General features: G+C 32.1%; 9 protein-coding genes across 11 annotated transcripts; 5 read left to right on the top strand and 4 right to left on the bottom strand.

The window, feature by feature from the left end:
- Nucleotides 1–60: 60 nt before the first annotated feature.
- LOC118440029 (TBC1 domain family member 20) lies at nt 61–3,261 on the top strand. Its single transcript, XM_035862491.2, has 5 exons — nt 61–897; nt 1,229–1,472; nt 1,601–1,804; nt 2,009–2,228; nt 2,330–3,261. The coding sequence occupies exons 1-5, from the start codon at nt 462–464 to the stop codon at nt 2,633–2,635; spliced, it is 1,410 nt and encodes a 469-aa protein (XP_035718384.2). The 5' UTR covers nt 61–461; the 3' UTR covers nt 2,636–3,261.
- A 414-nt stretch (nt 3,262–3,675) lies between these two features.
- Nucleotides 3,676–5,933, bottom strand: LOC118440031 (lysosomal phospholipase A and acyltransferase). Its single transcript, XM_035862496.2, has 7 exons — nt 5,798–5,933; nt 5,506–5,648; nt 5,184–5,418; nt 4,862–5,089; nt 4,566–4,737; nt 4,351–4,473; nt 3,676–4,264 (listed from the first exon to the last, which is right to left on the bottom strand). The coding sequence occupies exons 1-7, from the start codon at nt 5,898–5,900 to the stop codon at nt 4,045–4,047; spliced, it is 1,224 nt and encodes a 407-aa protein (XP_035718389.2). The 5' UTR covers nt 5,901–5,933; the 3' UTR covers nt 3,676–4,044.
- A 280-nt stretch (nt 5,934–6,213) lies between these two features.
- Nucleotides 6,214–9,975, bottom strand: Fam92 (CBY1 interacting BAR domain containing protein Fam92). 3 transcript variants are annotated; one of them, XM_085659464.1, is made up of 9 exons: nt 9,839–9,975; nt 9,639–9,740; nt 9,383–9,511; nt 9,135–9,315; nt 8,814–9,038; nt 8,699–8,731; nt 8,414–8,578; nt 8,222–8,349; nt 6,214–6,352 (listed from the first exon to the last, which is right to left on the bottom strand). In XM_085659464.1, the coding sequence occupies exons 1-9, from the start codon at nt 9,868–9,870 to the stop codon at nt 6,349–6,351; spliced, it is 999 nt and encodes a 332-aa protein (XP_085515590.1). In that variant the 5' UTR covers nt 9,871–9,975; the 3' UTR covers nt 6,214–6,348. The 3 variants fall into 3 exon arrangements, with proteins under 3 accessions (XP_085515590.1, XP_085515589.1, XP_035718476.2); XM_085659463.1 differs by lacking the exon at nt 6,214–6,352 and having other exon boundaries at nt 8,031–8,349; XM_035862583.2 differs by lacking the exons at nt 6,214–6,352; nt 8,699–8,731 and having other exon boundaries at nt 8,031–8,349.
- On the top strand, nt 6,968–7,820 carry LOC118440042 (uncharacterized). The gene is made up of 3 exons (XM_035862518.2): nt 6,968–7,108; nt 7,183–7,249; nt 7,553–7,820. The coding sequence occupies exons 1-3, from the start codon at nt 7,007–7,009 to the stop codon at nt 7,639–7,641; spliced, it is 258 nt and encodes an 85-aa protein (XP_035718411.1). The 5' UTR covers nt 6,968–7,006; the 3' UTR covers nt 7,642–7,820.
- Nucleotides 9,976–9,981: 6 nt separating the features above from the next.
- Nucleotides 9,982–12,334, bottom strand: Sergef (secretion regulating guanine nucleotide exchange factor). The gene is made up of 6 exons (XM_085659458.1): nt 12,052–12,334; nt 11,060–11,639; nt 10,731–10,955; nt 10,501–10,647; nt 10,241–10,440; nt 9,982–10,123 (listed from the first exon to the last, which is right to left on the bottom strand). The coding sequence occupies exons 1-5, from the start codon at nt 12,076–12,078 to the stop codon at nt 10,268–10,270; spliced, it is 1,152 nt and encodes a 383-aa protein (XP_085515584.1). The 5' UTR covers nt 12,079–12,334; the 3' UTR covers nt 9,982–10,123; nt 10,241–10,267.
- Nucleotides 11,743–15,575, top strand: LOC118440040 (Ubiquitin-fold modifier 1). The gene is made up of 5 exons (XM_035862517.2): nt 11,743–12,009; nt 12,258–12,408; nt 12,590–12,646; nt 13,915–14,045; nt 14,115–15,575. Exons 2-5 carry the CDS (start codon nt 12,404–12,406, stop codon nt 14,183–14,185), a joined length of 264 nt encoding a protein of 87 aa, XP_035718410.1. The 5' UTR covers nt 11,743–12,009; nt 12,258–12,403; the 3' UTR covers nt 14,186–15,575.
- LOC118440035 (uncharacterized) lies at nt 12,653–14,045 on the top strand. Its single transcript, XM_085659465.1, has 2 exons — nt 12,653–13,249; nt 13,915–14,045. Exons 1-2 carry the CDS (start codon nt 12,737–12,739, stop codon nt 13,918–13,920), a joined length of 519 nt encoding a protein of 172 aa, XP_085515591.1. The 5' UTR covers nt 12,653–12,736; the 3' UTR covers nt 13,921–14,045.
- Nucleotides 15,576–15,700: 125 nt separating the features above from the next.
- Nucleotides 15,701–17,136, top strand: Prosbeta2 (Proteasome beta2 subunit). Its single transcript, XM_035862513.2, has 4 exons — nt 15,701–15,857; nt 16,078–16,257; nt 16,371–16,686; nt 16,776–17,136. The coding sequence occupies exons 1-4, from the start codon at nt 15,796–15,798 to the stop codon at nt 17,049–17,051; spliced, it is 834 nt and encodes a 277-aa protein (XP_035718406.1). The 5' UTR covers nt 15,701–15,795; the 3' UTR covers nt 17,052–17,136.
- A 46-nt stretch (nt 17,137–17,182) lies between these two features.
- qua (villin like protein quail) lies at nt 17,183–23,088 on the bottom strand. The gene is made up of 9 exons (XM_035862466.2): nt 22,836–23,088; nt 20,262–20,354; nt 19,942–20,061; nt 19,523–19,863; nt 18,693–19,458; nt 18,412–18,598; nt 18,093–18,341; nt 17,736–18,032; nt 17,183–17,661 (listed from the first exon to the last, which is right to left on the bottom strand). The coding sequence occupies exons 1-9, from the start codon at nt 22,890–22,892 to the stop codon at nt 17,312–17,314; spliced, it is 2,460 nt and encodes an 819-aa protein (XP_035718359.1). The 5' UTR covers nt 22,893–23,088; the 3' UTR covers nt 17,183–17,311.
- Between the last annotated feature and the right edge of the window lie 1,808 nt (nt 23,089–24,896).

Raw genomic sequence — 24,896 nt, 5'->3', positions numbered from 1 at the left:
AACATAGGTATTATTTTATTATATTATACTAAATATAAATAAATTGAAGAACATTATATAGAATGATATAATGTAGGGATCTCTATTATATTTCGATATTCATGTGCCTGTGAATTAAAACTACACGGATTAAACATATAATCTTTAAACACTTACAAAACTATGACTAAGTTTAAATCAAAGTCCAATTTAACCAATAAAAACAGAATAGATTTATGAAATTTCTTCTCTTTGTTGTAAACTGTACCATATCATAAAAACGACATTGTGCCGTAGAAATATGGTTGATTTGAAACAGTTGGATGACCAATGATTGTCAATACCGATAACTAACGAACGGAAATTCCAATAAGTTAGAATTAAATAAATCAAGATATATCGCTTAAAATCTATAATACCATGGAGTATAATAAAAACACGTAATGCTTTTACCATGATTTCTTGTGAAAATCGTACATAAGATGGAAACTGACGAAGAGGAGATAACCGTACTACCAGTAACGTCAAAGATGTCGGGTGCTATCGAGAGACATAACCAAAAAGTAAGACGAAGAAACGTCACCGATACAGTGAATCTTTCTCAAGATCATAAAAATGACTTGAATTTCACGGCCGAACGTATCCCACTCGTATTATTACCAGACTCGACTGAAGCTTGGTACGATGGTATTATACCAAGAATACCTGATACAGCGGATTTGACATCATCCGGTAAACAAAATGGTGTGCTCGGTCAAGATAGTGATTCCTTTATGGATAATTCTTGTGTTTGTGTAGAAGAATTGACGAATCTAGAGCGTATGAAAATAAGTGTTATACGAGGTACTATCACGAAGCCGGATTTATCATTGGGAGACTTTAAACTACTTGGATCCAGTAATGAAGGATTTGTCACTGGTACTCGTTGTTAATAATCGTCTATTATTGTTAACAAGGAACCCTTATTTTGCTATCAGGAGAATAATATCCTTAACATATTCATATTTGGTTTGATTCTTTTAATTTGCTATTTCTATATATCTATTGTAATGCAGTAAATGATGAAATAAAACAATGTAATTAGGTAGTCAATGTGTTAAAATATTAAGTCACGTAATAAAATAATTATTATTTGAAATATTTGGATTTTAGAAGCAATATTTGAATATTTAAAATAATAGTTCCTTCTTGACAATAATATATCATATATCTTATAATCAAGTTGCAAAATTATAAAGATGATCTATAGATGGTATACGAAGGGTACTTTGGCCAAAGATACTAAGATTGTCCATGGATGAAATTATACCTGTAGAAGGACTAAAAACAATATATACTAAAATTCCTAATGAAGTTTATCAGCAAATATTAAAAGATGTAGCACGAAGTGGAAGTCATATTTCTCCAACTGCGACGGAAAAAGAGACTGAACATTTCCAGGACCAATTAACGCAGATTATTTGTTGGGTTCTTCACAGGCATCCTGAATTAAAGTTAGTATTGTTGTTTGGAAGATTTAAAAAAAAAAAACAACAAGATGTGATCATATATGACTGTGTGACATCCATTTTCTAATTAAATATTAATGAAAGTATAATAAAATAAAATAATGCATACTTAGTTACTACCAGGGCTATAATGATGTAGCTGCAACTATTTTACTTGTTATGGGCCTACAAGAAGGTTTATATGTGCTTGAAAGTATTTCTATCGAGTTTCTTGAAAGATTTATGGAAAAAACAATGGAAAAAGTTAATCAGGAACTCTTTTACATATTTGCGCTGTTAGAACGTGTTCACCCTACTCTTCTTGAACATCTAGAAAAGTTAGTTACTTATAATGTTCAAGTATACAAGAAACTTATTGTCTACATATTTATAAGTGAACCTGTTAACTTCTATCTGGTTAAATTACTAAAATATATATCCATTAAATATAAATTTATTTTGGAAAATAGGCAATAAGGTTATTGTATAATTTTAACAGTTTATATTTTGTATATTAAATGAAATATATTAATTGATTTCAGTGTAGAATTGTTTCCTCATTTTGCACTAGCTGAATATACAACGTGGTATGCGCACAAATATGCAGAAAATAGGAAATTATTGCATAGATTATACGATTATTTTCTTAGCTGTCCACCTTTAATGCCACTTTATCTTAGTTCCGTAATTGTAGCACATCGGGCTACAGAAATATTTAATACTACACCCGATATGGGACATACCCATAAAGTTTTATGTACAGTGAGTATAATATTTGTAAATTAATATTTATAAATAATATTTTGTGGAAAGAATAATGGGTTATTCTTGACATAATAATAATAATGATTTTATGATTCTAGCTACCTGATAATTTGCCTTTTGAAACACTTCTTATTGATGCAAAAAATTTGTACCGTCAATATCCCCCAGAATCAATAAATAAGGATGTAAAAGATTATGATTGTAAGAGACGTTGCAAGGAGCAAGAATGGAAAGCAAAAGCAGAAGCAAGTCGCCAGGAAAGAGAAAGACAACGTCGACTTAAAATTGTTAAAGCAGCTCCAAGAATACCTTATCGCATTAGAAGTTACAAAACTATAACTGTTGTAACAATTTTAGCTCTTGGATTGTACGCATTTCTGAAATCTACATCAAGTCTTAACTGACATTAAATGTACTATTTCCATCCGAAATTAAAATTGATATATGATTTATAAATGAAAATTACTGGTTCTGTAGTAAATGATAATTGGTGTGAAGTTCTGAATGTTGGTAAAGCTTGAGCAAAATTGCCTCAAAAAAAAAAAAGAAAAAAAAAGAAAAAAAAAGAAAAAAAGAAAAAAAAAAAGAAAAAAAAAGAAAAAAAAACCAATTAAAATTTTAAACATTCCTAAGCTGCCTTTATGCTGTGTTCTTTGAAGGCGCTGACCAGAACTTTTTATGCACATGTTATAAAAGTCATTTGTAGATAGGTGCCTTTAGAAAATGGTAAACAATTCTTTTAAAAATACGACAAATTGTTAAGAAATAATGAACATACGAGTGTGCAATAAAACTTATTGTATAATATAAAGTGTGCGATATAATGTATAAATGGAACGGGTTCGCATACTTGCGTGTATTTATTCATTATGTAGATTGTATGCTTGACATTGTATGACAAATTGTATATACAAATACATACACACATACACAAATCTAAAATATAAAAGAAAATACTATACATGAAATCATATATAAAGATATTAGCATGATATATAACGAACATTAATAAAAATTTTTATTTTTCCAATATTATTATTAATTTCTATACCTTTCATATAATTTTTACAATTTGTAGTTATCAAAATATTAATCTAAAATACGTAATTGCTTTAGATGTATTGTAAGATAGATCAAGTGTAAATTGAAATTGGTAGTGTACATAACATATTGATAAAGGGAATATGTTTCTATGACTTATTGTTTTTATCACCTTTAACCTAGAATTTATATTATATTAACTAATATGAATATTTCTTTGTATATTACCTTCGTCTACTGTTTGACGTATGACTAATTATAATTATTTTTAATAGACTTATTCGAAAATTTAGAAATACACAAATTAAGAGAGCAGAATGTGTATATATATATATATATGTATGTGTATATATATATATGGCAAGATTTAGTGAATGTTTATTATTTCAAGATTATCATTTATTAAATAATCCTAATAAATCATGACTTCTAGAGAGTAAAACTAATACCTGAGATAAATCCTTAAGAGTAATTGGAACTATTTAGTTTGTTTATTTTATGCTACTTATTTTATATTTGAAAATATAGTTGCCGAAGATGCAGTAAGCATTTTAAATCATAAGTATGTTAAGGAAACTGTGCTTAAAAAGATAAAATTATTAACGTATAAAAATATTTTACAACAGACATGGACAATTACATAAACAACTATTATCACTAGTTGTTCGTATATCTTTTGTTTGGCAGCAATTATTAAATATTATGTGATTTTTGCTTATAACATTCTCAGAATTAATACCTAAATATTAATAAATTTTTTATTTTCACTTTGTCAAATTGTTAAAGCCGTCTTAATGTATTCCAAAACACCCGCGTGTTTAAGAATAGTCATATGATTTATACCGGGAAAGGCTTGATAATAGACTTTTTGCTTTTGTTTTGTTTGCCAATGGAGACAACCTTCTAAGCTTCGTAAATTAACTGTACCATCACCATCTCCAGTAATTAATTGAGGACGTCCATCGATCGACGTACCTGGTTTATAATATAATCTGCAAACGTAAATATTAAGATTTAAATGTTATCGATATTTATACGTGTATACTTAAGTTTTCAACTGTAGAAATGTTATGTATACCTCTCCAAAGTGTCTATTTGTTTTCCATATAAACAATGCATTATTACGCCTGGTGGACTAAAATTTAATTGATACTTTTCATTATCCTTGCGAAATTCCCATCCATTGGGAACATTTATATCTCTATAAAATATATTGATAATATTTTAATAAGAAATATTGCAATTTTAATTTAAATTTAAGTTAAATGCATAATATTAATGTAAATATTTTACATGAGAAAATCCTGAAGATTAGTTAGCGTATAATTTTTATTCTCCGTTTCGACCAAAACTTCGTTTTCTTTCCAAAATAATTTTGAAGGTAAGAGCCATCCCAAACTTGGACTTGTAATTTGTTCATCTTTAAGAATACTTTCCCGTAATAGATACGCACCCAAATCGTCGCCTAAAAAATATTTTTTACGATCACATTGAATTTATGCTTAGAACAAATTATTGATATTGTGACAAAATATTATTAGTGCGAACGCGTGAAATTTCTAAATAGAAAAATTTTTTGAAATATCTACCTATGGCAAATACTTTTATCGCTTTAACAGAACCTCCCCACACGCCTGCTAAAGTGATTAAAGAATTAATATATTTATTTTTCCATGTTTGAGTTTGATTTTGTAAAAATATAAGAGCCATGGGTCCACCCATACTATGAGCTATTAATGTTATCGGCATATTATTGTTGATAGAATATGTTTCTTCTATTAATGATTTCAATTTAACAAAGTATTCTCCATTTTCATCTGGGAAAAGAGATCTTCATTTTAATGAATACAATAATAAGAAAAAAAGAATGAAAAAATATGGAAAGATGCTTATATAAATGAAATTACATACTGGGTCCTTTTCTAAAGTCATACGGAGCACCACGTAAAGAAATATTTCTAATATATCCTAAATCATCGACTAGCATATTTCCGATCTCTTTAAAATATGCTCCTGGAGAAGCTTTACTTGGATCTAAATATTCGACGACAAAGGGATCTCCCCAGCCTGGTATTCGAATATCTACTCCATCTTGATTTCTCGTAGTTCTTGTCACATTGTCATATATCAATTTCATATTGTCGATCTGCAATAACAAATTTTATAAACTTTTTTGTTTATAATTTCTGTTTTTAATTTCAATAGATTACAGAGTGTAATATCGTATGCGTACCCAACAATCTATGATCACTGGTACAAGTAATTCCAAGTTTAGCCAAATATTAAAATATTCTTTAGAAACTTTCTCGCAAAGATAATGCACTGTAGAAGTTTTATTGAGTTTAGCTTCAAGTTGACTACCTCCATCTCCTGGAACTAAATAAAATTATAATTAATATTGATTATTCTTTCAATTCACATTTCAAAAGCTTTGAGTTGACGTTGTATACAAACGAATAGAGTGGGAATGTGAAAAACGTAAATATATTAATGCTGATAAAATCCGAAGAAATAAAATTACTTACTTAAGATGATAGGAGATTTGTGTTCCTTTTCGAAATTCCAAAGTTCGACGAATTGTACGAAAGAAAAGAAAACAACGAGTAGAAAAATAAGACTGGATCGCATTATTCGATCGATAAAGCTGATTGAAGAATCACTAAACGATTTCTCCGCTCGTCTTCTTCACTGCGATAAAAAATACCTCGACGAAAGATATTCGTGTATTAACTGGCATAGAACAATAATGGGAGTGAACGTGACCGATTAACGTGTGATATAAATGTCACAGCCTTTATGAGGGTTGCTTAAACTTTATCCAACTTTAGCCAGCTTTGTTCACATTACGATTACATATAGCTACGATAGTTCCGTCAGTCGCGCGTTAAAGTATCAGCTGATAATACGCATGCGATTTGACACGATTGCATTAGGGACTCTTGAGAAGTAATCTTGGAGGTGGGGAGAAGACAATAGAGTGCCAATAGAGTGTCTTGGTGACCAAAGGCGATGGATTGATCATTTTGTCCTTTCTCACGAATACAATTTTCATCGAAATTCTCGTTCCACTCGATTCTCACCTGATAAGAAATAAACAAAGAAACGTAATTTGTTTACCAAAAATATCGCTACGTTATGACAATAGTATCCTATGACAATATTATCGATAAGATAATAATGTGTTTCTCATATCGTTTAGTTTTCGTGTAGTATGTAATATCGATAGTATGATGCATTTTCTTTTAAAATAAAAAACATGTAAACACGTTCAAGAACGAATGACTGTTATTCGTGATGACTAATTGACATTTTAGAAATAAATTAAAAGAAATAAAGCATTTATACGTATACGTGTCTATTTTGTTAGAATCTAATTAAAAAGAATAATAAATAAATGTAACAACTTTGTAAAATTATTCGACAGGCTGAAACACGTCGTGTGCCTTTAGGTATATTGTATATCTAGTAAATGGATGCTTGGTGGATGCTCCTCTTTCTCCTTCCTACAACTCAAATATGCATGTAGTTTGATCGATGGGATTACATACGACTGGTCGTCGTGGTGCTCCTTTAAAACAAGAGTAAAGCGTGCGTCGTTTCTTCGTTACGCGTGAAAAAATCGAACTAATAAAGCAATCTTTGTGTCGAACTGTGAGAAAAATCAGTTGGGTTGCGTCAGTACGTTGTACGTAGTACGTTGTTAACTATCTCAATTAATCAAGAATTAATCAATAATGGCAGACGTTAAGCAAGAACATAATAAAAGTGACGATGTGGATGCTTATGGAATGGGTAATAGTGCCGATCCAAAAAATATGCAAGAATTGACGCAATATGTAAGTTTATTTTCTAAATCCTCGAATGGCCAATCGACGATCTTTACTATCTATCTAGAAATTCTTCTTTTTAGGTGCAGACCTTGCTACAAAATATGCAGGACAAATTTCAAGCGATATCCGATCAAATTACCGGAAGAAATATCCTTTCCTAAACTATCTTTTTTGTATATTTTTCTTTTTTCTCACTATTTAACCTCTTCAGAATCGCAGCAAAGAGCGCGCTCGTATAGCTCGCATAACTTGACGCGCCAAATTCAAATATCAAATTCTCTCTGATAATGCTTTTTTGCTTTCATTTTCTTTTCCTTTGTGTGTCATAAAATAAGCACCTTCAATGTAACAGTATCGACGAGCAGAAAGATATTCGCGGTTTGTTATACTTTTAAGATTTTTTTTAATAAGACTTGTATTCTCTCATAAAGCATCCTTAATGAAACTTACTAGATGAAATGGGAAATAGAATAGACGATTTGGAGAAAAATATAGCTGATCTCATGACGCAAGCTGGAGTTGAAGGAGGTGAAAAATAATATGCTAATACATTCTTAAAAAAAAGTGGAGCGACATTTTTCGTCGAGTGATAATCATTAATAAAGGCGTCGTACCTCGTCACAAAAAGATAACATTTGTGTAATTATCAAAATTTATATATTTATTTATATTCATTTATTCGCAATACGAATAAACTTGCACTTTTTTGTACGCGAATGTATTTTATTGATTTACGTTATTTATAACTATCGCACCTATGACTATAGCTATTCTCAGGCAAAATTTTTCATGAAGTACGTTTTTCTTAACGCATAACATAATAAATATTAAACTTAAATCCATTCGTTACGTTATTCGTCATTATGAACATATAAACGTACCGACTAACGTATAACAATAGAAACGTTGTGAAATGCCAATTAAAAAGAATTTAACGCTCGTCGACGATGCTAGAAGATCGTCTATACTTTAAAGGGGAAGTTAAGGATTTCTGATACGTAGGAAGGGGAGGTACTATTCCGAGTACTACAATTCGTTTTCGTATATTATTTTTCGAATTCTTTGATATTTTTATCTAAAAGTGCATAAAAACAATTAGAAAAACTAATAAAAGCTCACATAGATTTGTGTCTAGTTCTCACTGGTTTTTCTTCAAACGATTCAGAATCTGTTTCTTCCGAACTGTTCGCATATTCTTCCACTTGTATGGATTCGGAAGAATTAGTGAAACCAGTTTTCAATGAGTCCTTCAGAAATAAAATTGATTATTTACAATGAAAAACGTAACCTCGGGGAATTTTATTTACTTACCGCCAGTTCTGACGTTCGATCGCGAGGAGACTTTTGCGGAATCATAGGAGAGGATATAAATCGACTGGCCAAATTCGAAAGTGAATAAGCTTGTCGAAAAGACGTTCTTCCGACTGTATCCAATCTTGTAATAGAATCTGGTACACGCATAGTTTCTCGAAATTCCTGAAATATATTAGATTAAATTCTTGTAGATATAAAAAGAAAAATTATTTTCTATCAGAGAAACATAAAAGCGATCGCAAAAATATACGTGTGCGTATATAGAATTGAAAACGATTTTACCCCATTCATATCTCCTCGGGCAGTTTGAAAGTCCTGCGTAGGAGAAATGTGAAACAATTTTGCTAATATACATTCGAGAATATTAATCGAATTTACAAATATTTCTTGATCTTACTTCAAGATCTTTAGTCTCATTTATATCGGCAATGTCCTGGTACGCCTTAGTAAGAAGTTCAATAGCTTTTGTATGAAAACTCATTTCGATCGTAACAAAATCCAAAAGTACGTTCCTAAGGTCGTGCAATTTTCGTCGCTCGAAAGAATCGATTTGTTCTTCCAAACCTTTTATCACCCTAGAAACTTCAACGGCTGCTTTCATCAATTCAGATTCCGCTTGTGACTGATAACGATTCTAAGGACTTTAATATAAGACAGATATATATGCAAAAGGAGATGGCACGAGCTCAAAAAGTTAGTATATTATGAAAAAGGATACGATCATCTGTCGATTTCTTGGATTTTTTTCTCTAATTTTATCCAGTTGCTTTCTCTTTGTAAGTTCTTTGTCGCGAGCTGAAAAAGTGTTTTTAACATCGTCGCGCGCGTGTTTGCAAATAGTTGCATACTGAGATAACGGTGCTACTACTTTTGCATCTAGCCTTTGAACTTGAGCATCTCTGAGAAAAATTTAATTGTTTTGAGTCTTGAAATGTTACTAATAAAATTACTCAGAACGAAATATACCTGTAATCGCCTATAGCGGATAATGTTGCGGATAAATTTAAAAGACCATTACTTAAGGATCGATTTATTAATTCTGATTCGGCATAAGTATGTATCGTTTTAGCAACTTCGTCGTTTTTGTCTCGCAATCTAAAATGAAGCCTCTATGTATATATATATATATATATATATATATATATATATATAATGGTAACATTGCATGACACAAGCAAAATAATCGATATCTTTCAAGTAAATAGATGGGTATCGTACGAACCTTGCTGCCTTTCTGGTAAACGCCGCGAATATTGCGCATAACTCGGCAAAATGTTTTTCCACGCCTGTGATTCGATCGTGCACGAATTTTGCCTCCTGTTCGCTATCGGATTATAGAAAATAATTATACGAATATGTCGTTAAGGTCGGGAGACATGAGTAAAAATGTTAAAGAAATTAATATTAATAAATAAATTGTACCAAATGCTACTCTGAGATCTAGCGCGCAACATTCTTGTAAGCGTCACCTTTTCAACTATCTTTGAAATGTCTTGTTTTTTAAATAATTCTTCGACACTACATAAAATGGTTATTTCGTTCGTCCGCTCGTACGTAGTAACAGTTGTTTACTGACAGGTGATACTTTCTAGCAGCTGTATTCGCGTCACCCTCCTACGCTACCTTCGACCTAACTCCGTGAAATGTTTTTATATTTTCTTTATTTTATTCCTCCTTCACCATTGTACGATTCCATAATCATACTCTCTATCAAATATACATCAATAAAATTTATTTATTCGATGAGCGTCATTTCAAAAATAACAATATATAATATAATGTTTACATATTTGTGCGCATATATATATATATATATATACATACGTATATTGTATTAGTAATACGAGTATGTCAACAATTTTCTTTTCTTATCACAGCGAACGAGTGTCCTGCACCGGTACCAATCAAGATTCCTTTTGAATGCAGCGGTAACGAAACGGGTTTTGGTAATAGTACATCGAAAATGTCCCCGGTTCCACAATTTCCATGCTCGTTCCAACCCCAGCATAATACAGTTTTTTCATCTGTATAAAATATCAAAATATCAAATTTTATAAGATAAAATGGTATATATCCTTGATTACCAGTAAGAGCTAAATTGTGCTGTGAACCAATCGAAAGTTGATTTATTTTAGGTATGTTTTCTATTAGATCTGGCTTCCAAAGTACAGCTCTTTTTTCTTGCCCTAATTGACCATAGGTATTTCTGCCCCAAGCGAAGAGCCGATTATCTGCAACAACGCATAGAATAAAAGGCTAAACAATGCTTTTTTTACATTCTGTTAGTTTCGCTCAATTATCAAATAGCGGATACCGGTTAAAATAATCGTATGCGTCCATCCTGTGTGCGTCTCTATTGGCAGATTAAAATGCACATTTGTCAATTTTGTTGGCATAGAAATAGTTGGAAAAAGCTCATTATCAATACCCAATTGTCCATAATTATTTGCACCAAAGACATATACCTCTGCTTTGTCTGTGACTACCACGGTATGATGTTGTCCACATGAAACACTCATTGAATTTTTCAATTCTGGAACTTTTTATATAATTCTTTTATTTTACCTATTGCTCTCTTTTACATTCTTTCTAAATATCACGACGAACATTAATATTGATACTGAAACTGAAAGTATATCTTACCATATGTAAAAGGACAATAGTTATGTTTGCTTTTCTTTTCTATGTCATCATTGAATTCGTTCTTAAGACCTAATTGTCCTTTGTTAGCTGCACCGCACATAAGAATTCGATGATCTTGAGTTATTACAGCGGTGTGCCTTAAGCCCATCGCAATTTGCTCAATATTTTCGCAAGGTATAGTTTCGATAGGTTCGTAAGAATGACGGAGCTCCAAAGGATCTATTCCTAATTGTCCAAAACTATTTGAACCCCACATATATAATTTTCCTTCGTTTGTCAATGCTGCCGAAGAATCCCATCCACAAGCGATGTCAACGATGATTTCATTTTCTAAAACTCCGCGTACTCTTTCGAAATTTAATTTATCTTCCTTTTTCGGTTGACCTAATTGTCCTTTGTTATTCCATCCGCAAGAATAAACGTGTCCATTTTTATCCAAAATCAATGAATGCCCAGCACCGCCAACGATCTTTCGAATATCTTCTGCTTTAAAGGAATACAACGATAAATCAATTTCTTGTGGAAGAACGCATTGCTCCGATCTTATACCATGCCCTAATTGTCCATGAGAATTAGCACCCTACGAGAAAAACAATTGATTACAATGAAAGTGCTATTTTTTTTTTATTTTTTATTATACTTCTTTAACATTTAAATTTACCGCGTAGAGGACGCCACGTATGTACACATGTATATACTTTTGCAGGATATACAATAGAACGAGCAAAATTGATTCTGAGAAATATATCCAATCGTGACAGTTAATATTTCATATAAGATTCTAATTTTGTCCTATTAATCGTAATTATAAATATCATACAATATATTAAAATTCAATGAAACTTATCCTTTTATTTTATTTCACGCTTTCAGAATCAATTGCTCTTATCGTACGTACATTCACAATCGCACACGCGATATCATATTTCGCACTATCGTTCTTAGAGCAGGTATTATTTCTTTTGACATTAAAAAATAATTTATTTATTTACCCACGATAATAGATGATACGTTGCCATTATTGAACTAGCGTTTGTTATGATATATGTGTAGATTGATTTTTCATTATCTTTAAATCTAACACTTGAAAATAATTAATACTTAAAAGAAGACATAACGATACATTTCATTCGTTCGAAACATGTGAAATCGATTATATCGTATTGCATACACAACCATAGATATAATATATTTATAGATTCGCCCTGCTGACTTTCTAACTCCGTAACGAGAGAAGCAAGATCTATCTGTAGAGGTTATATTAAGTTACGTTTTCCTTTGAGATTAACATTGAAACATCATCAGCTGCTTTAATCTTAAAAAGAATTCTTTTATTAACGCATTATGACGTAAGTAGTATCGTAAAATATATCCTTACAACCTTTTGGAAATTCGTAAAATAATATGTGATAGTATATATCATTATCGTACTCTTATTTTGTAACATATGTTTTGTATTGTCTTTCTTTTTTATTTTCATTTTTAAATATCCATGATAAATACATAGTAATAAAATTTACTCCTTTACAGATCTAAAGTAACTTTTAAAATAACTCTAACTTCGGATCCAAAATTACCATTTAAAGTGTAAGTAATGTTATAAGTTGTAATCGCTTATATACAGAAAAGTGTTAATGAGGAATTGTTATTATTGAAAAATTTACAATTGTTATTGACATGTCAGAACTCTATTTTTCTCAAATATTGCATGTATTTGATAAATTTCTTGAATTATTGGAAAACTCGCATATAAGTACACAAGTCACCAAAGAGACTGTAAATAAAACTTTTGAATGTGCTAAGTTTATTGAGGCTACAGTAACTAAAGCATATAATGAAAAGATGGAAGATATATTGGAAAATTATCTTCGCCAGCATTGGGTTAAAGAAAAGAAAACTAAAATATATAAGTGTAACGATCTAAAGTGTGCTTGTGATAAATTATTAGAAATATACATGAAAGATACTTCTATTTCTACCACAATTATTGATGATTTTTTAAAATTGTACATTCAATCTTTTGGGATAGATAGATTGAATAACTTTTTGCTGTGTACACTGAGGAACTCTACATGTACAAATATGATATTAGAGTCTTTGGAAGATATAGGCTTGTCCATGTCTAAAATAGAAGATGAAGCTTTGATTATGTCATGGGAATATGATCTTGAAAATGGTCAGCAGATGGAGGTATCGCAAAAAATAACAAAAATATTAGTAGATGGTCATCTTTCCAGACTTATTCCCCTTTTTATAAATTTACATAATAAGAGCAAATTGAAGATGTTATTTATGAAGTGTTTGTCCTGTAAAGTCATTGAAAATGATGTATTATTTTGTTTGGCTTTAATAAATATCGAAGAGAAATTTTTTCTAAGCCTCCTAAAGGATAATTCTGAATTCTGTATCAATTTTGTAGATACAATATTTTATTTTGGACGAAATATGTCAAAAATAAATAATGAATGGATATTAGATTCAACATTTAATTATAACGATTTACTTAAAATTATGGATAGATTATTAAATGGCCCTAATGTAGTTCATGAGATAGTACATAGTAGACTACAATTGGCTAAGATGCAACCAGATTGTACAGTATGGCATAGCATTGAGAAAGATATTGCACAATAATGATTTCTGTATAAATAAAATGTACAACAGTAAACATTTATTTGCAACAAATTTCGTCTTTAGGTTTTATAATATATTTTCGTATATTTATATTTGTTTGTGCTTATTAATAAAATGTACACAAAAAAGTGTGTATTTAATTTGTACATTGCAAGAATTCTGTCTAAGAAGCATATTAGAATTATTTTGTATTATAGAGCTTTCTATATTTACGCTTCTAGACTTAGTGTACCAGAAACTACACCATTTACTGCTGTATTGAAATTTGCTGCTGAAGAATTTAAAGTGGCAGCAGCAACATCAGCTATTATAACTGATGATGGAATTGGTATTAATCCACAGCAAACTGCAGGCAAGTATTTAAAATGAACAAAGATTTTCCAACAGGCTTTACCTTCTGACAATAAAATTTTAATTATAGGTAACGTGTTTCTTAAACATGGCTCTGAACTAAGGTTGATTCCTAGAGATCGAGTTGGTGGAGCTAGGTGACTCAAAATGTCTAATCGTAATTGCGTCTCATTCTTCATACAAGAATTTAAATAATAACGAATTGAAATTAATTTTAATAAATCACATCTATATGAAAGTTTATGCAATGGTGGTAGCAACAAATTTTACGTATATAAAAGCATAGATATACAATAATCGAAACATTCCATCATATTATTCTTTGTAAGAACATATGTTAACCTATAAAAAAAATCACGATGTTACTTCACATATTCCTGTTAAAACAAGACATAAGATTTAACCTAAATCAAATGATGATCATTATTTAATTCTAATGCAATTTGAGAATACGGAAAAGACTATGGGATTTTATCTAAATTAATGTAAATATAAGAATAGCCTAATCGAAATGTAGAGAAGTTAGCCTTATTTGGTTTAATAGCTATTTAACGTTTAAACAAATCCAGTATTGTTTAAGTATTAATTAATTATACTTAATTAATAATAATAAACATATATATTAAAAATGATTTAAATAAATGCAAAATAATCGATAAATATTAATTATTTAAACGTAGAGAAATGTTTTCTGATCTTAATACATAAGAACATTGTATAACATTTGTTTTTTGCTGTAGTGCAATTAACTATTATTTAAACATTACTGCATTTGTTTAAATATTATATAGCTATTAACGTACCTAGAATATAAATTAATTTTAATCATTTTCATTGTTCGTTCCTTCTTCTAGAGAACAGTCGAATATTTCCAATGATTTTCCACTATTATCGAATCATATTTTATTTAAATAATGAATTTATTATTAAATACTTTTATAAATACAAATTTTGCAAAATATTATTTTTTCAGTATATTTATGAGGAAAATATATAATGAATAGATATAAATTTGTTTATTATTCGATTTATTAATTATTTATTTTTTGACGTGTGTAGTAGAAAGTGGAGAGAAGATACGTATGTTTGGCAAGAGCTTACGAACTGTGGCAGAATTTTATTTTGATTAATTATTTAATTCAAACGTTTTTTAAATTTTCATTATCCCAATTAATAATATATTTAATTAATATTTATTGGAGTGAGAAGTATTTAAGACGGCGCATTGCGTTTGCGTAGCAGGAATTGTTCAACTGTTTGACACTACGCCATATTTATTCGTTAAGTTAAAATGTTTACTGCTTGAGACAGTATCTAGTAAAAATAAAATAGTTTGTATACAGGCTTTATTTAAGCCGTGTTAGCCATAAGACATTTTTCTACATAATAATAATGATATTTACAGGTACGATGGATTTATCAAAAATTATTAAAAATATTTTCCTTCATTCTTCAATTTCCTCATTAGATAAAAAAAATTATTATACTTTGTTATTTAAATGCATTATTATTTATAAGTCAAGACTAGCTATAGAATATGTTTAGTTAATAAGATGTGATTGATTTTATAAAAAACATTGGCGTATCAAATATCCATAGATTTTATATAATTGATGAAAACGTTTATTATTGTGTTTAAATTACGGTAGCGATACTAGCGATCCTGTCGACAATACATGAATTTAACTAGTTGTTCCGAATTTTGCTTACTGTTTGATTTGACTTGAATCGATCTCGTTTTATCGTACATTATGTCTACTGTCCTTGTACCCGAAATTCCTGCTCCAGGATTTTCTTTCGATCTCTGTCAGCGGTAAGGAAATAATATTTCAAATAACAAATTGTCAGCCAAATTTGCCGTAAATATTTACTTCACAGCATACATAACCTTAATTTGAATAATATTGCTGTGTCATTTTAAACGCTTTGCTCTTTATAAAACATAAGAACACTTTTTTTTATGTATTTACTTATTATCTATATTTTTATATTGAATAGATTTAATTTGTAACGTCGAATATTTATTTTTGCAGGAATAAGTTTTTATTAAAGAAAGGATTTAAGGCTCCGTCCGCTATTAAGACAGGTACTACTATTGCAGGAGTTGTTTTCAAAGATGGAGTTGTTCTTGGGGGTGATACACGTGCCACCGAAGATTCTATTGTGGCAGATAAAAATTCTAGAAAAATTCACTACCTTGCTCAGAACATGTAGTAAGTAAACAGTTACAATCATTATTAAAATTATCAATTGTTGAATAGAATATATATCTTCAGTTTTAAATTAATTAAGATGCAATAATGCAATAATCATTGTATTGATTCAGCTGTTGCGGAGCAGGAACTGCAGCGGATAATGAGATGACTTGTCAAATGATTGCTAGTCAATTGGAATTACATCGTTTAAACACTGGTCGTATTGTACCCGTTTGCACTGCCAATTCAATGTTCAAACAATTTTTGTTTCGGCATCAAGGTCATATTGGTGTAGCTTTGGTGTTAGGTGGTGTTGATTTAGACGGTCCACATTTGTATGCTATTTTTCCTCATGGATCTAGTGAAAAATATATGTTCACCAGTATGGGCTCGGGATCATTAGCTGCAATGGCTGTACTTGAAAGTAGATGGAAGCCTGACCTGACGGTATACAATTTGTTTTTCTTAATCAAAACTCAAAATTTTCAACTTGTATCTTAAAACACTTGTATCCTAAATATTAATATATTTAATAGGAGGAAGAAGCCAAAGGGTTGGTTGCAGATGCTATTCGAGCGGGTGTTTTCAATGACTTAGCATCTGGCTCAAATGTAGATTTGTGCGTTATACGCAAAGGATCTGTCGATTATCTGCGTCCTTATGATATAGCCAATGTAAAAGGAGAACGTCAAGCGTCTTATAGATATAAAAAGGGAACTACTGCGATTCTTACTAAAACTGTGCGTCCTATAATTATAGAAGAAGAAACAGTTCGTGTAGTGGAAGCTGAACCAATGGATACTTCTTCTTGAAGATAGAGTCTGCTCTTAATTTAATATTAAATTGATAAAATTTGTGAATTTTCCTTAATAAAATCTTACATATATAATATATATATATATATATCTACATAGGTGAGGAATTTTTTAGATTTCTTTGTTTTATTTTTAGAAACCATCGCGAAAATACATATTTGAAGTCCAAATAGTAAAGTAAGATTAACGCATTTATTTTAATGAATTTATAATAAAATGTGCACATGGGAAATTGAAGTTTGAAATTTTCGCAGTGATTAGAAGAGTCCTGCTGACTGCTTCAACCTCTGCCTCTTCCAGGCAGGAAGTTTCTCAAATTCGGCAGGCTCCATTTTAAATATCGCTATAAAATTATCAAAGGTAAGATGCATTTCTTTCCGTGCAACATCAACACCAGATGGCAAATTTTCAGCGTCGTTTTTCAATACCGATAACGGATATTTAATAAAGTTATCAAATTCCGTTGTTACTTTTCCGGTTGTCTGTATCTTAATAGACAATTCTTTCTCTTGTAGAGAGCTGCATATTATTTCAAAAGATTTATAATCTCGTAGTAGGTTATGATTCCAATTTTCAAAAAGTCCTATAAAAGTTGGTGGTTCCATCCCTTTTAGAAATGTAAGCAACTTCTATTATTACCAATTTAATATTAACTTTAATAGAAATGACGATATACCATACCTTGCTTAATTATAGAAATTGTTGTATTACGGTCTCTCCCTGCCGGATGGCTGTACAAGAATATCATTGCATCTTCTACACACTCTTTCAAAGATTTTGTTGCTGATAGTTTGCCTAACCAAATCCAAATCATATTTCCAGCATCTAGTAGCCACGTAGCCTCCGGAATAAGTGAACTTTGTCCAAAGCCAAGAACTTCTTCGCCAACAAAAATATTACCCTCCGTTTGACATCGAAAGAGATGTTTCTCCTGTTCCTCTTCGCTTTCAGCAACCTCTGTGCCGTACGTTCCACGACCTTAAAGGAAAAGAATATCAATACGAGTAATTTAAACACCTATTAAATTAAGATCTTTACCTCCCAGCTCTGCCCAGAATTCGTTGCCTTCTTTACTCTCTAAAACGAGTGGTGCATTTTTCGGTGCAAGACGTCGAGAAGCTTGTCTAGCATCACCGGTACTTCTAGCACCACACCAGACAACTGGATTAGATGAGAATAGTATGAAAACACCGCTAGAATCTAAACTACTGGATCTCGCAGGACGTTCAACGGCTTTCGATGTGTACGGCGTCGATCCGAATACCCTTACAAGATATTTTTCTGGCGCTGAAACGAGAACAGCTAAATATTGAAGTTTACGAATGTTTCCGTTGCTGACATTCTAGACGATGCTTACGAAAATCACGATGACGTCCAGCAAGTATCTTCAATGTGCCATTATATATTTGCAACATATGTGGTGGCTCCCTGCCTTGAGAAGCTTTTATCAATTGACCAGACTCCTCTTCAGCTATGCGACAAGCCATATCCAAAGCAGCCTCTCTGTCAAATTTTATAGTATGAACACCTTCCCAACAGTATACCTTTAGAAAAGATAACATTATATGTTTTTGGGGAAGTAAGATCTTCTATGTGTTGAAAAAGAAATCAGAGAGAAAGAGAGAGAGAGATACGCACTATCGTTCTGCACCTACGACCGTGGCCATATTTATATCTCATAACGTAACATGCCTCGGCATAGTAAATTGCTCTGTCAACGACTTCAATCATACCCTCCTTCTGATTAACTCTCCATAGAGTTTTCTCACCAGAACCATCATCAATCAATTGACATTCGGCTGCCATTCTGGGTCTCTCGTTCATGTAATCGGGTTCAAAAGTAGGTGGCAATGTTAATGGTCTCATCTTGGAGGGTTCCCATCCTCTCAACAGAGCCTTCATTTCGATTGGTTCATAACCTTGGATAGCTCTAGCAACTGGTATCGTCGCGCTATAATTCTTCTTCTTTACGAAGCCACGAGCGTTTCGGACAGCTTCTAGCTTTTCTCGAGTGTTAACGTCCCGTCCAACCCAGGCCCAAACACCAGTCTCTCCACGATCTATCAGATATACGGATCCAGAAGTGAGATCGGTACGTAAGATCGGACCGGACTTAAGTTCAGCAACTTTATATTTTCCGGATTGTTCGCAGCATTTATAGAGTTTTACAGGAGCAGGTATGTTGATTCGATGAAGACGGTCTGGTGCCACTGTTCTACAGGAAGGATCTAGGACGGTAGCAAAAAGGTGCCTGTCTCCTTTTGGAAGGGTCTGTTCGTAGCCATCCTCGACGATAATCACTCGAACGTCGTTATTATTCTCTTTCCTTTCTTCTAAAATAGCTGCCGCGTGTCTCTTATGTAACGGATCGGCAGACGATCCGAGCCACAGAAATACTGTACCTCTGTATATTAAAAAAATGGAATCATAAATTCAGTTGTAATGCCATACAATACGATTATAAATACCTTGAATGAACATCTATTAGAATCACATCTTTGGAGGTGAAATTTTCCCAACGAACTTTGTCTAGTTCGATCAAAATCGGAATTGTAATTCCGGAAACTCTGTGCATCGTACAAGTAGGTGTCTCGAAATGAAGATTCTCTATGACGAGCCTTTGCCGAAAATACGAAAGAAATCTAGGACTTTCACGTTCTTGAGCCTCCCTCGATAGAATTGTCGCTGAAATCTGTGAATCTAATTCGGCTGCACGTAAGGCTGCGGCACCGGAAATCGTAGCATCGCAACTGGATCCAATCCAAAAATGGATGGCACGTATCGAAGATACTCCTTTTAAATCCTTTATCTAATCGAAACGATTAAAATTCGCGTGATATTTTATAATTTATTAACAATAAGTTGCACGATTATTTTATTCAATTACCGGCATTCCAGGATACGGCAGAGGACCATCTTTGGAAGATACTGCATAAATAATATAGGCTGATTCCGTTAGGAAAAATCCTATGTTATTTGTTGAAACAGCTGTGGCACGTAAACCTTGCTGTAGACAAAAATGATATTTAAATTTATCATCCAATTTTTCCTCCTTTTCTTTTCTTTTCTTTCTTTTTTTTTTTTTTTTTTTCTTTTTTTCTTCTTTTTGGTAAGGAATTGTCGATCGTTGCAATGAAGATTTATAAAATTTACACTTTACAGATACGGCATAGAAAAGATATTTAATATCGATTAGAATAAAAATACCTCAATTTTCCAGACTCGGAAAGTACTGCTATCCTTTGGTACGTTCTTGAAGATATCACCAGACGAATCGTCGGAACGGCAACTTCTCTCATCCTGCACGAACATATTTGATAGATCCGGATAAACCACAATGGCATTTGACATATTTTACAAGGATTATGGTGAAAGTTCTTCGTGAAACGAGTCGAATGAAGAGGAAACGGCCGATTTTTTAAGCGATACAACGAAGCGAGGCGAAGTACAGGAAGTTGAATTGTTCACCCTAACTATAATTAGTAACGGTATGTTTAGGAAAGCGTGATATTAACCGGTCAACAATCGGTACCAAACATTTAGTGTTTTGCTTATCGTTATCAGCAACAAGATTTTATGCATTCGAAGAGTTTGAACGTTTCCTATCGGAGAAAATTCGCAATAACTATCGACTTTATTTCGAATAAACGTGCTATTTCGTTGATTGTAGTTAGTTTATTATTAAAACATCGATAATATACGCGCGTAGTTTTTAAAAATCATTCTGGGTTAACGAATTGAGCTTTCTTTCCGGATAAATTTTCGAATTCGTTAATTAATTGAAATTATTTGTTCTGAAATTTGCAAGAAGATTTTTGAAAGACATTAAGAACGACAAGACTTTTTCATTATCATTTCCTTGTCATACGAATTAAGAAGTGTACGAATCTTTCCCTACAATCTAGCAATACTCTTTCTAACTCTCGTTGAATATTCGTGCATTTCGCAACGCGGAGAAACGCGGACCGGTATCCGTATACTACGATCGCTGACAGAAAACTGGGGTATGAGAACTCACGAGAGCGAGATCCTCTAGTTAGGATCCAACGAGTACGTTCTCAGGTAATCCATATGATCGTGTTCGTACGTGATTATATGTCCTGTCTCGTGTTTGTTTCTGCCTTTTCTAAGATCATTATGCATATAGGTCTACGTCTATGTACAGGACGTTCCTAAAAATCTTTAATCAATTTATTGATAAAGATGATCGTATATAAGAATACTTATAAAAATAATTTTTAATTTCGAACATATTATTCGTAAAAAGTCTTTGACATTTTTACGTTAAAAATCTTACTTAATGTAAATTTTTTTAATGATTTAAATACGTCTAATATATCTAATAAGATTGTAAAATTTCGATTTTTTGTTCGACGGCATGTTCGAAGGATTGTAAATTTAGAGAGAAACATTTTTAGGCCTTCTCTTTAGTTTCATAAAATTTTGTAGGAACACTCTGTATATCTGTACAATCTACATAATTTAAGTGACATCGGACGCATTCTCCACTTGACGCACGAATTGGTACTCGCACGCACACGCAGTTAGTTCGTCGCCTTTGATTTCCTGTGTACTCGAAGTTTTCATTCATACCAACGTGTTATATGCATTTCCGCGAGAGAGCACGTGCTCTTATACAACTGTTGCTAACGATTAGTTGGCGTTATTTTACTTATTGAATGAATGCATTTAGATTTTAATGCTCGTACCGGTATTTCTACTTATTTACTACGACCTGTAGTGATAAATCGTTATCGTCGTTAGTTGGAAGATTCGAAATCTTGTCGTATTTCTTTAATTAACTCTTCCACAAGTTTGATCTTTATTAACGCGACAGATGCTCGATGAATGTGCCGTTGCGAGCGCTTGACACACATGCATTGTACCTTACATCCGCTTGTGTAAACTTTTTAGAATTATCATTGCGTTTTGCACGACCGACATTTTTGCATTTTTCGTTTTACAGATGCAGAAAATATATTCAGATTCTAAAGAAAATCAAAAGGATATCAAGGAAGGAATAATCTAACACGCGATTAAAATTGTTACTCAACGTAACATTAATTTGTAACATCATTATATTTGCATGTACTATTATACATGCATACTTACATATGTAATACTTGCATATATAAGTATATATACTTATGGACTTAAATGACTGCTGCTTAAGCATCGTTCGCGACAATCATTTCTGGCAGGAAATAACGGCCATGTTCTACGTACGCCTACTACATCGTTTGCGTAGTCTTCGTCTTCTTCTTTGGCATCGAGTTACGCGAAAACATAGAAATTCGTGTTCTCTCGAGCACGACGGATTTAACGCGCATCCTTTCTTTCGCAACAACACGCAGCTACGTCGGTGAAAAGATAATTTTCTTTTTTTTTTTTTTTCTTTCTATCCGAGATAGAAAGGCACAATTCTTTTTTAGCCTTTATAATAATTTATTCTTCGTGTAAAAACAAAATATATTTAACATCGCACGTAAGAGAAAGCACCGTCGAAAATTGAAAGATTGTTCATTTGGATGTAGAATATAATGTGCCCGTAGAAATGTTCAGTTTCTTATCTGATTATTCGTATGCTTTAACTGATTCCTCTTTGTTTAAGCTCAGATAATAATCATAGAATCCTTTCTTAATATGTTGCAGATTCGCTATCAAGTCGAAAAGAAATTAATACAGAGAAATATAGGCGAAATCGGAAAAGGGAAGAAGCAAAAAGGCAAAGCCATGGTCGTCTCTTTGTAAACGAATCATGGATCATTATTTCTAACTCACCCATTTATTGTTAGCGAAATCCATTTTTATTCCTTTGTCGTCACGTCCTTGTGCCATTTAATTTTAAGGTAGAGCCGTTTAATGTTATTTTTTTGGTGAAAAATTGAAGAATGATTGGTTAAAGGCGCTAAGAAGGATAACGTGATAGCTCTCACGCGAAACGACGCTTAACTGTACGCGGAACAACTGATACTGCACATTCGTGGCTAAAAAAGAAACCATACCGGTACGGACTCGTCCGGAAGTGGGTCCGGAACTCTGATCGGCCAGCCGTAACACACGGGTAACTTGGTGAATACACGCAGAACCATGCGGGCATAGCCTCGATGGCGTTGGTGCATTCATTTCATCTCAACTCACCTGAACGTACCTGTTCGACTTTACTCGCGATTATCTTATTCAAAGTCACGATCAAAAGCTCTTTTAATGATGAATTAGAATTACTGTTTACATTTCGTTCATATGTACATAATGAACATTTATCATGATTTTTTTCGGAATTAAATAACTATATACTAATCAGAAATTTTATAACCCTTGAACATAGGCAACTTTTTCTTACATACATGTCTGTAGGAACGGTTTGCCTACCACTTGGGGATAAAGAATTTTTTTTTATTACGCTGTTCGTCGTCTCCATTTTTATTATGATTCACGCTTACGTCTAGACGTAATAATCCTTGACCGATTTTGATGAACAGTGTCTCATTTTAAAGATAAAGATTTAAACGAGGAGATGATTTATTATAATTATCGAAAATGCTTTATTTTCCTTCAAAAAAGTCTTATTAAAAAATGTTGTTCTTTCTCGAACAGTTCATGCGTAAAAATAAAGCTTCTTCAAAAAACAGCAGTCATCTTCACGTTTAATAGGATAGATTTTAAAGTAGAGTCAGTTCATGGATCTCCAGATGCAACAATCTCCATGTGGTGAGACCTGTGTCGGTACTACTTGTGATATATCGAAATTAAATTCGATGCAAGTACTACCGGGGGAATGGCTATATATTTTCGAGCGGTTTCATTGCGCTATTTCTTTTTGTGCTTTTCCCTATAGCAGTAGTCCACTTTATATTATATTATTACTATTACTATAATAATAATAATATATAATACAATAATATATACAATAAGAATAACGACAAGAAAATGAAAAGATAGAAGAAATGCATATATATATTTATTTTATATAAAATAATTTTCGATGTATAAATATTCGCAAATTATTATTTTTTAGAAAATATTCGACATAATCTTATTTTTTTTTTTGTTGCAGATTTATAGATTAGTTATTGCATGTAACAATTACATTTATTATTCATTATGCATTTATATCGTAAAATAAATGCATACCGGCGCTGCATCGTATCGCACACGAATCACTGTAACAGGCACGATATCATCAAATAAGGATATAAATACGAGCGGCTGAAAGGTATGAGTTACTAACACTAACTCACACTAACCCGATTGTTATGTTGCACTTAAAAAAGATATAAATTACACAAGTTTATACATTGATACGCTAGAGATACGGTAGAGACAGTGTGTTCCAGCTTACGTTTGTAGTTCACTTGCGCGCTGATGTCACATATATATATACACACACACACACACACACACACACACATACCTCAAGCGAAAGGTGATGAACAATCAATGGATAACGTTAATAGATAACGTTCGCAGTCTACATTATCGACAAAATATAAAGTCTTGCTGATCTAGGTAGGTGCGATTAATTAATATTCGCCTAAATAATTACAATAAGTAGATATGGATCGCGTTTCTAATTTCATTCGGTTTTCTAAAACAAAGGAAAGGTCTTTGAGCGATTTTGTTGGTCGATTAATCATTCCTCGAAGTTGAATATAAAAAAGAAGAAAAAACAGTAGAATTGCGTTATGGATCCTGTTAAGAAGAACATTTAGCGAGAAAATAGTGAGAAACCATCTTGGTCCATTTGGATAGGAAGAAATGTAGGGTTTCATAATCGAACGGCGTACAAAGTAAGGTCCGATGGACTGGCAAAACGAGGAAAACGACTACTTCGACGGTATT

Source organism: Vespa mandarinia, chromosome 9, assembly GCF_050613455.1.
Source record: "Vespa mandarinia isolate Hongniang chromosome 9, ASM5061345v1, whole genome shotgun sequence".
In the NCBI taxonomy this organism is placed as follows: Eukaryota; Metazoa; Arthropoda; class Insecta; order Hymenoptera; family Vespidae; genus Vespa; species Vespa mandarinia.
The sequence above is the reverse complement of the archived record's forward strand: the minus strand, read 5'-3'. Positions and strand labels throughout refer to the sequence as shown.